Source organism: Macrotis lagotis, chromosome 1, assembly GCF_037893015.1.
Source record: "Macrotis lagotis isolate mMagLag1 chromosome 1, bilby.v1.9.chrom.fasta, whole genome shotgun sequence".
Lineage (NCBI taxonomy): Eukaryota > Metazoa > Chordata > Mammalia > Peramelemorphia > Peramelidae > Macrotis > Macrotis lagotis.
In genome coordinates, this window is record NC_133658.1 from 908,761,950 (window position 1) to 908,774,450 (window position 12,501).

The 12,501-nt window shown below is 50.3% G+C and overlaps 1 protein-coding gene and 1 pseudogene across 3 annotated transcripts; one reads left to right on the plus strand and one right to left on the minus strand.

Annotated features, from left to right (window-relative positions):
• The first annotated feature begins 1,798 nt into the window (after positions 1 to 1,798).
• Positions 1,799 to 6,159, plus strand: LOC141508706 (testis-expressed protein 101-like; annotated as a pseudogene).
• Positions 6,160 to 8,007: 1,848 nt separating this feature from the next.
• On the minus strand, positions 8,008 to 12,106 carry LOC141509697 (testis-expressed protein 101-like). Of its 3 annotated transcripts, XM_074219424.1 has the most exons (6): positions 12,009 to 12,106; positions 11,525 to 11,634; positions 11,005 to 11,187; positions 9,972 to 10,154; positions 9,110 to 9,244; positions 8,008 to 8,411 (listed from the first exon to the last, which is right to left on the minus strand). In XM_074219424.1, exons 1-6 carry the CDS (start codon positions 12,089 to 12,091, stop codon positions 8,209 to 8,211), a joined length of 897 nt encoding a protein of 298 aa, XP_074075525.1. In that variant the 5' UTR covers positions 12,092 to 12,106; the 3' UTR covers positions 8,008 to 8,208. The 3 variants fall into 3 exon arrangements, with proteins under 3 accessions (XP_074075525.1, XP_074075526.1, XP_074075527.1); XM_074219425.1 differs by lacking the exon at positions 9,972 to 10,154; XM_074219426.1 differs by lacking the exon at positions 8,008 to 8,411 and having other exon boundaries at positions 9,154 to 9,279.
• Positions 12,107 to 12,501: the final 395 nt, after the last annotated feature.

Here is a 12,501-nt window from a genome sequence, read left to right on the forward strand (position 1 = left end):
TCCCAGCTGCCTGAACTTGGGAGGCCTGGAAGCATGTCGGTAGTCAGCAGATTCAGGGAAATGTGAGGAAAGGACCCGTTCGTTCTTTGCCCTATTTAATTCTTATTTCCACATTGCTTTCCAGAACAGTTGCATCAATTCACAGCTTTAAGAACAATGCATTGGATAAATCTTTCTAGGATTTTTATCAGTGAAAAGATAGAAAGAGGCTTGGGATTAGAGATAGATCTTACATGACAGTTTAACAGAGTGTCAGGGTCAAAGGAAGGGGTTTTATTAAAGAGCGGGGCAACCTAGGTCTGTTTGGTGCAAGGAAGGAAGGATGAAGCCTACTTTGAAGTGTTTGAAGTTCTGATGGACGGACACTGAAGGTCTCCAGAGCGGAGTTAATGGGGGGAGATTAAAGTCATCAATGTAGGTCTGGGAATCTAGCTATGCTTGGTCCTGTGGGAGCAGGTGTAGAGTCAGAAAAGTAGAAGGCCTCAGACAGCCTTGGGTGATATCTAAATTTAGATGCGGAGACGGATGATGATTCAGCAAAGGAGACTGAAAATAAGTGGGAGAAAATAACAGAAGAAGCCAGTGTCACAGAAACCAAAGGAGACTCCACCAGGGAGGGCAGGGGCATTAAAAGTTCAAGTGAGGAGAACTGAGAAAATTGGCCTTCTGGTTCAGTGGTTAAGAAACCCTTAGCGACCTAAGAAGGAGGGGCTTCAGTTGAATGGTGGGTTCCTAAGTGGGGCTTAATGAGTGAATGGGGACAGAAGCATCCAATGGAAAGTTTTTTTTTAATTTAATACCATCTTGTATTTATATCACCTTCAATTGCGACTATAACACATCCTCCACCTAGAAAGTAATCCCTTATGTTATTTTTTTTTAAATGAGGAGAGTCAACCAAGCTAAGCGGCCCATCCCCTGAACCTGTTAGGCCAGGTGGTGATTCCCACCTGTCTCCTTCCCTCTGCCAGTGCACTAATATTCCATCATATTCCTATAGCATGGCTTGTTCAGCCACTCCCTAGTTGAGGGGCATCAACTTTTTTTCTAGCTCTTTGCTGCCAAAAAACATGCCTGTGTAGATAGTTTGGTAAATAGCTTTCCCCCTTAGGATATATTCCTAACAGTGAGATCTCTGAGCCAAAATATATTGGGGCAATTAGTCATCTGAGAATAATTCCAAATTGCTTTCCAGAATAGTTGCATCAATTCACAGCTGCACCAACAATGTCTTATTTTGCCTTAGAGGATTCTTTATGAGTCTACCAGTGAAAGGGAAAAGACAGAGATAGGATGAGACCTTAAGGGGATGGCAGGACCAAGGCAAGGGTTTGGGATTTTATTTTGTTTTATTTGTTTTGGGGTGGTTTTTTTTTTCTTGTTTGTCTGACTTTTTTGTTTTTGTTTTGCTTTTGGGATAAAGGAAACCTTGATATGTTTCAAGTAACAGGGAACAGGCCAGGAGAGAACAAGACATATGAAAGAGGGGAATAATAAGGGGTGGCTAGGTGGCACAGTGGATAAAGCACCAGGCCTGGAGTCAGGAGTACCTGGGTTCAAATCTGGTCTTAGACACTTAATAATTACCCAGCTGTGTGGCCTTGGGCAAGCCACTTAACACCATTGCCTAGCAAAAACCTAAAAAAAAAACCCAAACAAAAGAGGGAATGACAATGGAACAAGGTACTGAAAGGGGAGGGATAGGATCAAAAAGACCAATAGAAGAGTGTGTATTGAGAAGAAGGCCACCTCATCCTCTGAGGCTAGAGCTGAGAGGAAGAGGATGGATAAAGAGACTATGCTGAAGGAGAGCTATGGAGAATCTGATAAAGCAAAAGAGATGAACGCCTTGCAGTGGTGAGGGCCCATTTGAAGAACTGTCTTGTGATTTTAGAATGGAGTCAATCTATATATTTTGATGACTTCCTCCAGCCTTTTCTGTCCCACAGTTTGGGAGCAGGAACAGAGAAGGTAGATGGTGAGACTGTTTAAAGCTGAGGATTATAGCAAGAAGGAGAAGCTAGGGGGTGGCTAGGTGGCACAGTGGATAAAGCACCAGCCTTGGAGTCAGGAATACCTGGGTTCAAATCCGGTCTCAGACACTTAATAATTACCTAGCTGTGTGGCCTTGGGCAAGCCACTTAACCCCATTTACCTTGCAAAAACCTAAAAAAAAAAAAAAGAAAAGGAGAAGTGGGGCAAAAGAACTCAAGAGAATAGATGGTGCCATGTGGGGCCAGCTAGGTGGCTCAGTGGATAGAGCACTGGCCTTGGAGTCAGGAGGACCTGAGTTCAAAACTGGCCTCAGACATTTACTAGCTGGCCCTATGGGGGAGGGGACATATGTTTTAGGGGGCAGAGCCTGAGGGCTTGCCCTTTATATTCTCCACCCAGTTAAAAGTTTGCAGTTCCAGTACATTATACCACAGTGCTGTACGACCTTGGGTAAGTCACTTAACCCTGACTGCCGCAAAAAAATAATAATCCATTTAAATTTTGAACAATATCACCCACTTAAGGATGGTATGAAAGGAAAGAACAGCGGATCTATTGGCAGCAGGATCATGTAGTTAGCAGTAGCAGAAGAAAAGGAAGGGCATGCATTCAGTATCTGCTCTGTGCACTTTATAAATATTCTCTCTTTAATCTATAAATGATCCTCTCAACAGTCCCAGCAGATAGATACTGTTGCTATCCCCATTTTATAGATAAGGAACAACAAACAGGTTAAGGGACTTTTCCAGGATCATCCTGGTAGTATATGTCCAAGATAGGATTTGAACTTAGGTTTTCCTGTCTCCAGGCCAGGTGCTCTGTGCATTGAGCCCCCTTCTCTCAGGATTTTGAAAAGAGAGAAAGAATCTCAGTATATGGATAATGACTTAGGGGAACATGCAAAGGTCAAGGAACCAGAGACTGAAGTGAGAATGAAGAGCAAGTATAAGAGGAGGGAAGTTCAGGGAGAAAATAGGAGAAATTATAAAATTACAGATTAGAGTTGGAACCTTGGAGATTATCTAGACTAACTGCTTCACTTACCTGGTGAGGAAACTGAGGCCTCAATTCACAGGGTCGGAGTTCAGGAAGGGTATTGGGAGCAGAGCCCATCTGTAGATGGTGGCAGTGTCCCTGTGGGTGTCTTGAGTGTAGAAAAGACAGAGGGGGAGACCAAAAACCTGGAGTATGATTGGCATTGGTGTTAATATTGATTGGCCAGGCTGGGCTGGAGAAGACTGGAAGCGGGGCCCTAAACTCCTCCAGGAAGATATGCCCTGGAGATGATGGATGACCACACTGAGCCTCCAGATGGGTATTTAAGGGGTGGGGGTTCCTTTCTCGGAGAGGCCCAGAAGGGCTGAACTTTCTGTCCCCCTTCTGCCTATGGGAGGAAGAAGACTAGAATGAAAGGGAGATGTGAGCTCCAGAGGAGGGACTGAACAGAGGAAGGGCACAGGAGACCCAGGCTAAATCATTGAACATGTAAAGGCTCTGACTGGCATTTGAATCCATATCTTCCCACCAACGTCCCCAGAGTCTCCAAACTCTTGGGGCTCCTCTTTACCAACATACTTCTCCAATTAGAATTCTCTTTCTAGAACTGCAAGGTATGATCATAGTAACCCAAGGGTGTATGCAAGAGACTGAGCAGAAGCCCATAGTCAAGTACATGTAGTCCCCCTCCCTCCCATGTGGCAGCCACTTCCTATACACACTTCTGCTCCACTGACTTCTGCAACAATTATACAGACCAAGGCCACTGGTGGTGCCCCCAAAAGGGGCAGGTGAGAACCAAAATCTACCCCATTCTCCATGGCTTTCGGGGAGGCTGGCGGGAAGACCAGCCTTGGAGGAGAACCCCTGATTCATCCTAGCACTATGGACCTTCCACTTTGGGTCAAAGTTTACTTATCTGTAAAGTGGGGGTAACCACAGCATCTGTCTCTCAGTTCTCATGAGGACCAGATGAGATTATGTTATCTGCAAACTTTAAATGTGCACACTTCATTGATAGCATAAACCAGGCTTTAGACATATAAATATGGCAGCCTGGTTTTAGGGGGCAGGGACTGTATATTTCTCCTCTATATTCTCCACCCAGTTAAAAGTTTGCAGTTCCAGTAAATTATCCCAAGTGCTGCTCTAGAGACTTGCAAAGCTTAAACATTCTCCACTGGATTCTAAGCATTGGGGCCTTTCTGTTCTAGTTTTGGCCCAATGCAAATGATTCTCCAATTGCACCCCAAAGTAGATGGTAGGTAAGAAAAATGTTTTGTTTACAGGCATGAGCAGGGACCAGACTTGGACAGGGCAGCCACAGACATTGTTGCGAGGGTCCAGCCTCCGCGGGGTCCTTGGAACCTGACAGGAGGGATAGAGTCGGGGAAATGAGTTAAGTCAACAAGGGGGTAAAGGCAGGAGCAGGTTGACTGTCAGCTGCTTGAATTTATTTTTATAGTCTCAGAATCATATCAAACAAGCAAACTAAAATCATTTCCTTGGTTACAAGAGTGTACAATTTTCATCATCAATCATATAGTTCATATGGTTACAAGTTTTAATCATGTGATTACAAGTTTAATTAATAATCACAGTTAATTGATTTCTTATCCCTACTCAGACCATGATGACCTCAACCTGTCTGTTACCTTATTTATTACTACATTGTATAATTGTTCATTCATTTAAAGTTATTAATTAAGCAATTTTTAATGGAAAGTTTTTTTTATATTTTTTGTGTAAGTAATGTTTTTCGATACGCTTCCTTAACAATCTATAGTGAGGATCTTTATGCTTGTCCACCCATCCGTTAACTCTTACAATAACCAATTTTTCTTTCAGGCCTTGGTAGAAATGATGGTTTCTGTGACTTTTTTATTCTTTCCCATGAAACTAAGGCTGCTGGATTCACATATTGGTCACCTGTACTATTTTCTCACCATCTTTTTCATATATTCCTGTGTATGGTAAGGGGGGGGGCACAACTATTAATTTCCCTGGAATTCTATCTGACCCATCTTGTATCTGTTTTACCTGTATATATTCTGACATCTCTTGGAATTCCCAGTGCTATATTTTCCAAAGATTTCAAAATGTTGAAGGCTTTTGTATGACTCAGGGAGAGGCAGTCCTGTTAAATTTGGACAGAGTTTACAATCTGTTTTATGCAAGGAATTTTTCTGAAATCCTTCCTTTATAGTCATTCCACTATTAGGGTGAGTAAATATTGTAATCGATAATAAACCTATAAATATTGGTATGCATGGAATCCCTATATATATATATATATTGAAGAAGGAAATGTTGTTCCGTCAGACAGTGTGACCTCCTTGAGTCTTCTTGCTGCGACTGTGTCAAACAGCTTGGAGACCCTGGCTCCCAACACATTGTAATAAATGTTCACCATTGATAGGATGTCCCTGACAGCCCTTTTCCTCCCCTTCAAGTCAACCCCTATCGAGAGGGCCTCACATGTCCCACCTGTCTCGCTCTGGGGCCCTGCATCCCTGGCTCACCAGTCATGTCCCAAGTTCACCCTCTCCTGTTACAGCAGGACCCTCATGATCAAGGGAGGTGAGAGGAGAGATACTTGGGTCGGTCCCTGGGGCTAGGGAAACAGCTGTCCAAGCCCCTGGCTGAGCTGGGAAGTAGGGTGGCATGGGATGTCTGGAGGGCTGAAAGGACAAATACCCAAGGTCCCAGGAATGGGTTGGCTAAGATGGTTGCTTGGTGATTGAGGGACTAGGGATGTAAAAGCTTGTGTGCCAGAGACCAGGGGTCCCCAAGGACTGAGGAGTAAGATGTGTGTGTGTGTGTGTGTGTGTGTGTGTGTGTGTGTGTGTGTGTGTGTGTGTGTGTGTATAAAACTAGGTCCCTGGACATCCAAGGTCCCACTGATGGTATCTGGAGATCAGAGATCTCCTACTGAGAACCCTTTTTCCCTGCCACTCCCAGGAAGCCTCTGGACTCCACTGGACCTGGAGGGCTGCATGGGTGGGATTGGCTGCCGAATGCTTAACAGAACTCATGTAATCGGTCCCCTTGAAGTGATGGAGCTATATGATAGGAGCAGTTTGTTTGAGAACTTTAAGATGGACTGTGGCAGCTGTCCTCACTGCCTTTGTGTGGGCTCTGGGCCTGGACTCCCTGCTAATGCTATAGCCTTTAGGGGAGGGGAAGGGCATCGTGATGGATCTGGCTTGTGCCAAATGTCCCCAATAAAGTCTGCTTCTGCCTCCTCCTCTCTACCTCCTCCTTTCTGCTTCCTCTTTTCTGGACTTTTCCAGGCCCTCTACTCAGAACCAAAGAAGTCTCAAGACTGGACTTAGAATCGTCACAATCCCACACAAGAAAGTGCATGAAGTCTGAACTCCTACCCGGGACAGAAAGCTACCTCAGGACCCCAGACAAGTGGGTGTCCTGACATCACTAAAGTCACAGACGTGACCTTACTTTGCTGTCAGTTATGGAGACAGGTGATATGAAGTGCAATTGTCAGTGGCACCATTGTGTATATATCTAAGTCAGTACTTTCAGATTTGAATTCAATTTTGTCCAATCTGTCTGTCTTTGTCTTCTCTCTTCTCTCCTCTTTCTCTTTCTCTCTCTCTCTCTCTCTCTCTCTCTCTCTCTCTCTCTCTCTCTCTCTCTCTCACACACACACACACACCCCTGTCCACTATCTTTGCCTTTCATTGCCCAGGCTTTCTCCCTAAATCCAAAGCTCTCATTAGAACAGGCCTCACTTAATGTCTTCCTGTCCCATTTCCATCTAGAACACATTTCTCCCTTGTTGCCCACTCCCCTCCAATAATAGTGGCTAGTTACAAGATTCCCATTGGCTGAGTATCTCGATGCCACAAGCTCAGTTTCTTCCAGATTTAGCCATTGGCTGTCTCCTCCACAAATTCTTGGAGGCATGTGGACTCTCAAAGGACTCTCTTGCATCTTCAAAAAGAATGTTTGGTTTAGCGTAGACACAGATTTGAGGAGGGAAGTCTTCATCTCTTAATACTCCAGACCTGGTTATTTCTCTGTTATGGAATCTTACATACATTACTGAAGGCTTAGGAAATCATCAATGGACTTCAATCCATTTATAGTGTTGCCCACTTACAAGCGGAACCAACTAACCCTTCTATGTGGAGTGCCAAGGCTGGGCCCACATGAGGGATCAATCAATACCCCCCAGAAGCAGTCCCTTTCTCCATTCCATTATGGACAGCACTGATCATCAGGATGGGTTTCCTCACTTGCTCCCACTGTAGTTAATAGCTGGATAATCTCTTCAGTCCCAGATTGGGATTCTTTGTCCAATATCCTGCCCCCCTTCATGCCAGCTTCCTTTAAAAGGTATCCTTGGCATTTGATGACTATTGCTAGATACTGCTAACCAATGCAAGAGGAAGGTCCCTGCCACACCTCCAGGCTAGAAGAGGGTTGGACTGTGTAAAGCTGCCAATGGAGCACAACCAAGAGCAAGGGATGGCCACCAAAGACAGTGGGATGGGCATCTACCACTTTACTGTGTGACCGGAGGCAATCTCTTTCCCCTGAGTCTTTCTTTCTCTAACAGGAGGTAAGGAATGGCTTTGTAAGCTCGTAGCCCCCAGCGAAGTGTCTCCTGGTCACTTCTTCCTCTGTCAGCAGAGATGTTGGTGCCTCTGAAATATCACGTTCACAGACTCCAAGTGCACCAGAGCTAGATGGGCACAATCCAGTCCATCTTTTAACTTTAGAAGATGGAAACTGAGGCCCAGGGAAGGAATAGTTAGAATCAAGATTTCAATTTGGGGCTCCCAATTCCCCTGGGCTAGGGTCAGAACAAAGCAGAATATTTTGCAAACTTTAGAGCCCAATAGAAACAGGGGCCATTAGTAATAACAACATTGTGGAGATGGGGGGAGCAGGGGGAACCTAATGGAAGGGAAAGGAAACAATATTAGGAGAGCCCAAGGAAGAAGGGAATTGTTATCATTATTCATGATTAAGACAGAAATCACAGAATAGTCCATTTAAATCTTTATTTAATACCTGTGCAGCAGACAGTCCTGTTCTGGGGTTCCTGGGACTTTGGGCATACCTCCTGCCCCTAGGATCTCAGGGTCTCTTCTTCTGCACCCCCTAGGCAGCACCCTGGGCCCAGGGTTCCCCTTTGCACCTCTTCCTGGGAGAGACTCAAAGGAATGTCTGATCTGAGGATGCCTCAGCCTACAGAGTGAGAAGTAGTCCCAGCCCAAAGGCCCAGGCCCAGGCAGGGCAAGGGGCACCCTGGCTCCTTGGTAACAAGACGTCATGGTGGTCCAAACACTTCTCACTCAGAGTGAATGGGCCAATTGTCTCCATGCCAAGGAACAGCTCACAGGTGGGTATCGTGGAGCAACCAAGCAAGCCAAGGTCATATGAGGTGCCTTCTGCAAGGGCAAAGAAGGGAGACCAGAGAGAAACAGAGCAGGTAGGTGGCCCAGTGTCAAGAAGTATGGACATTTGTTTGGAGGCTTGTTTTCAAGCCCCTAAGTCTGGCCACTAGCTCTTGAGTAAGTGCCTTCTCCTTTTGTGGACCTCAGTTTCCTTCCAAGTGACTAGTTGGCCTCCAGGGGGTCTTTTCAGGCCCAGATCTAGGAATCACAGAAGCTATGGGCCAGGAGGTCTCTGAGACCCCCTCTAAAATCTCTTAAAAAAAAAGCATAATGGAAACCTCCTGGCCAAGTGGTTGTAAACATGTGACACATTTGATGTTCACAGGCAGCCTGGGAAGGAGACCCCCTTCTCCCTGGTTGAGAGGCTACCCCTGGCTCAGAGGCTCAGATTCCCACAGCTAGTAAGGCAGGTTCTGAGCCCAGTATTCATTCACTGTCTATTCTACCAACCTGCCTCACAAAATTCATAGTTGGGAGGGAGGGCCTTGAGCCCAAAGGCCCGGGCACAGAGAGAAAGAGGCTCAAACCCAGCCCATGCCCCAGCTATGGGCTTTAGGAAAGGATCCCTGGAACCAGACCATCTCTTGAGGATCCTTTTTCTCCCAGTGGTGCACACTCTGAATCATCTCCTTGCATCTGACATTAAGTACCACCCCCACTGCAAGGAGCCCTGCTGTCCAGCTGGTGCTCACCTCCCTTGATCTGGATGGTTCCATTGTAACATCTCACAGCCTTCTCACTGCACCGTTGGACGCGGACCTTTGTGGGGCAGGAGTACAAGGCCAAGCAGGTTGGGCAGCGCAAGGCATGTTCTGGGGTTCTCATGACTGGAGGAAGGGAAGGGGCATCACTCGGGCAGGCACTGAAGGAGGAATGCCCAAGGTGAAGGGAGCCTGGGGGCCCAGGAAGGCCCTTCACTGTGGACAGTTTCCAAACATTGTCTCCCCGCTTCAATCCATTCTTCACTCTAGTCCCCAAATATTCTAATAGGCCCATCATCTCATGGGATGGGCAATGAAATGATCTCTGAAATCCCTTCCTATTGTCAACACTAGATGGGTGGGTTCTAAAAAAAAATAGGGGCAGGAGAGATGAAGAAACTATGGAGGGGCAGCTAGATGGTACAGTGGAGGGCAGCTAGGTGGTGCAATGGATAGAACACCTGCCCTGGAGTTAGGAGGTCCTGAGTTCAAAACCAGTCTCTGACACTAATCATCACCTAGTCACTTGGGACAAATCACTTAACCCCATTACCTTACAAATCCCCCCCAAAAAAGAAAAGAAACAAGGGAACAATATTATGAACTAGGCAGGTAGTCTATGAGATCAACCTATGAGGTAATGGAGGGACTATGGGGACAATGTGCAGGGGGGAATGAGGAGACTTCTGGGAAATACAAAAAAGGGTAGAATGGGGCAAGGGGGTCATTGGTAGGCACCCTAGGATGGGAGGGTGTGGAAATTATTGAAAGATGAGGAGCTCTAAGCAAAGGGGAGATCCCACCAGTGAGAAGCCCGTCGAGACTGCGGCTCTCCAGGTGTGCCCTCAGCTACCTAGGTGAGGCTTGGGTCTCAGCACTGGGGCTGTGCTGCTGGAGTTGTTGCAGTAGTTGACATTGCAGAAGCGGATATAGGAGGTGATAATAATTCCTGGTGGCCCGGAGTGCTCTGTGACCCCTGAGATCCGGTTCCCTGCTGGTGTGCAGCCCTTACTGCCCATGATCAGTGAGTGTGGCCCTAGGAGAGGAGCAGCAGGTTGGCAGGGACCCAAGAGACTCCTCCACCTGCCTTGGGAGAGTTACGTGTTGGAAGAAAGGCACCTGCTTCTACATGGGCAGAAAGCCAGTGGGCAGGCTGGGTAGAAATATGGGACCAGCGGGAGGGAGGGCGAGGCCCTTGCCTGCTTCACCTGGCTTTAGAGATTGCTCGGTTTCTTTGGTGTGCCAAAGTGGGCAATCTCATCCCGGCACTTCGAACTTCTGGGGTCTTTTCTGGCCATGGAGCTTGACGTAGGCTTGGGGGGGGGACAGTTTTCTGACATAAGCTTGAGGACACAGGATTCTGTCATAGGATTGGGGTACATAGGATTGTGACCCAGGCTTGGGGAACATGGGATTCTGCCAGGCTTGGGACATAGGATTCTGACTGGGAATCTCTTTGCCTTGAATCAGAGATGGCTATCTGGGGCGCGGGCCTCTGAGTCAGCTGTGGAGAGTGGCAGTCTTTGCTGGCCTTAGCCCCCTCCCTGGCTGGGGGAGGGGAGGGGAGGGTCACAGTCCAAGCTCTTCACCCAAAGCAGGATCGCGGCCCTGGCCTGCTGGGGAGATGCTTTTGAGCAAGGAGCCCCCGGGAGGTGGTAGCCGAGAGCACCTGGGTGATCACCAGCAGCGGAGCGGCCTTGGGTGCGCTTGGGTGAGCAGGGGAGCTAGCGGCCGGGCTCTCTCATCAAGGCCCACAGCACGCGAGCTCTCCACGGGTATATTCTTCCCCATGGAGGCTTGTTCTTTCTTTTGTAGCGCTGGGGGTCACCTGCGGCAGCGCCCCCGGTGCCCGTGCCCCCAGACTCTCTGTGGTATTTGGGGCTCACCTGTCTGCAGCAGCAGCAGGGTCTCCTGGCACACCTCCCAGTTCTCGCAGAGCTGGGAGTGAAGCAGGCCCGAGCTCCACACCTCGGGCTCCAGGCTCAGCCGGCGGCCCAGGTAGAGCATCTCGGTGTAGTAGCAGGTGATGGGGGGCAGCAGAGGGAAGATGGGGCGCCCCCGGGGGGCCTCTGCAAGGGGAGCGCAGGGTCAGCCTCCGGCCCGGCCCGGCCAGCCCCGGCCCACACACCAGCCTGGGCCAGGGAGGCCAGGGAGGCCCGGCCCCCGGCCCCCGGCCCCCGGCCCCCGGCCCCCGGCCCCCGGCCACCAGCCCCTGGCCCCAGGGAGGCCCGGCCCCCGGCCCCCGGCCCCCCGGCCCCCGGCCCCCGCCCCCCCGGCCCCCGCCCCCCGGCCCCCGGCCCCCGGCCCCCGGCCCCCACACACCAGCCTGGCCCCAGGCCCCCGGCCCCCGGCCCCCGGCCCCCCCGGCCCCCCGGCCCCCCGGCCCGCGGCCCCCGGCCCACACACCAGCCTGGGCCAGGGAGGCTCCCACGAGGCCGAGAAGCAGCGGCAAGCTCGGGCGGCCCATGGTGCGCGGCTCTGGGCGTCGGCGTCCCTGGCCCCGGGGCCCCGGGACTCTGGGGGGCAACGGAGAGCGCCGCGCAGTGAAGGGCAATGCCCCTGCCAGGGTGCCCGCGCGAGCCGCCCCTCCCCAAACAGGCCCCGCCCCCGACACACCCAGCCAGGGCCCGCCGCTTTCCCCGCCCCCCACATCAGGGCCCCCCAAAACCCATCCTCCCGCGGCCTCGCCTCTCCCTACCCACCCCCCGACAAGCCCCGCCTCCAGCTCCGCCTCCCCTCCCCCTCCCCAACGGCCCCGCCCTCGAGCCGGAGGACAGGGGGCGGGGCCCGCCTGCCCTGCTCCCTCCCTTCCCCAGGATGGTAATGGCGGGAGGTGGAGGGCAGGGTGAGGGGGGAAGAGTCCGCGCCCCATTGGTCAGCCAGCCTGTACCGTCCTCCCCACCAGGCCCTATTGGCCAACACCGTGCAGAGGGCTGGGTTCCTATTGGCTCTTTCAGGGGGAGGGTGGGGCATCCGTCGGGATTAGCAGGGGAGTTTAGCTTCGGGGAGGGGCTTCTCTCCCCATTGGCCGTTGGGCGCGTGATCGACATGTCTCCCAACGTGCTCCTGGTCCTGCTCCTCCCCCTCTTCTCACTGCCCCCCCCTTCCCGGTACCCCAGGAGAGTTTCTTCCAAAAATGGCCAAGGAAGGGCCAACCGGCGCGGGTGGCGCTAAACTGAGGGGCGGGGAAGGAGTTTATACTCCGGGATTTTCTTCTCCCCCATTTCGCCTATGGTATCTCCCAAAATGCCAGAGAGGTGGAGAGTGTGGGAGACACCATGATGGAGGAATGGGGGGAGGTCTCAGATTAAGGGGATTCGGCCCCAGGCGCTCAAATCCAGCCCCCTTCCCACTACACTCTATTGATCCTTCAGGGGTCGGAA

Bases quoted from the DNA above. Each gene is read 5' to 3' on its own strand.
- LOC141509697 (XM_074219424.1), bottom strand. From the start codon at position 12,091: ATGCCCCACCCTCCCCCTGAAAGAGCCAATAGGAACCCAGCCCTCTGC. The intron at 11,635-12,008 runs GTACAGGCTGGC...GTTGCCCCCCAG, and splicing joins AGGGCCTGGTGGGGAGGACG to AGTCCCGGGGCCCCGGGGCC. The intron at 10,155-11,004 runs GTGAGCCCCAAA...CTCCTCTCCTAG, and splicing joins CCTGCTGCTGCTGCAGACAG to GGCCACACTCACTGATCATG.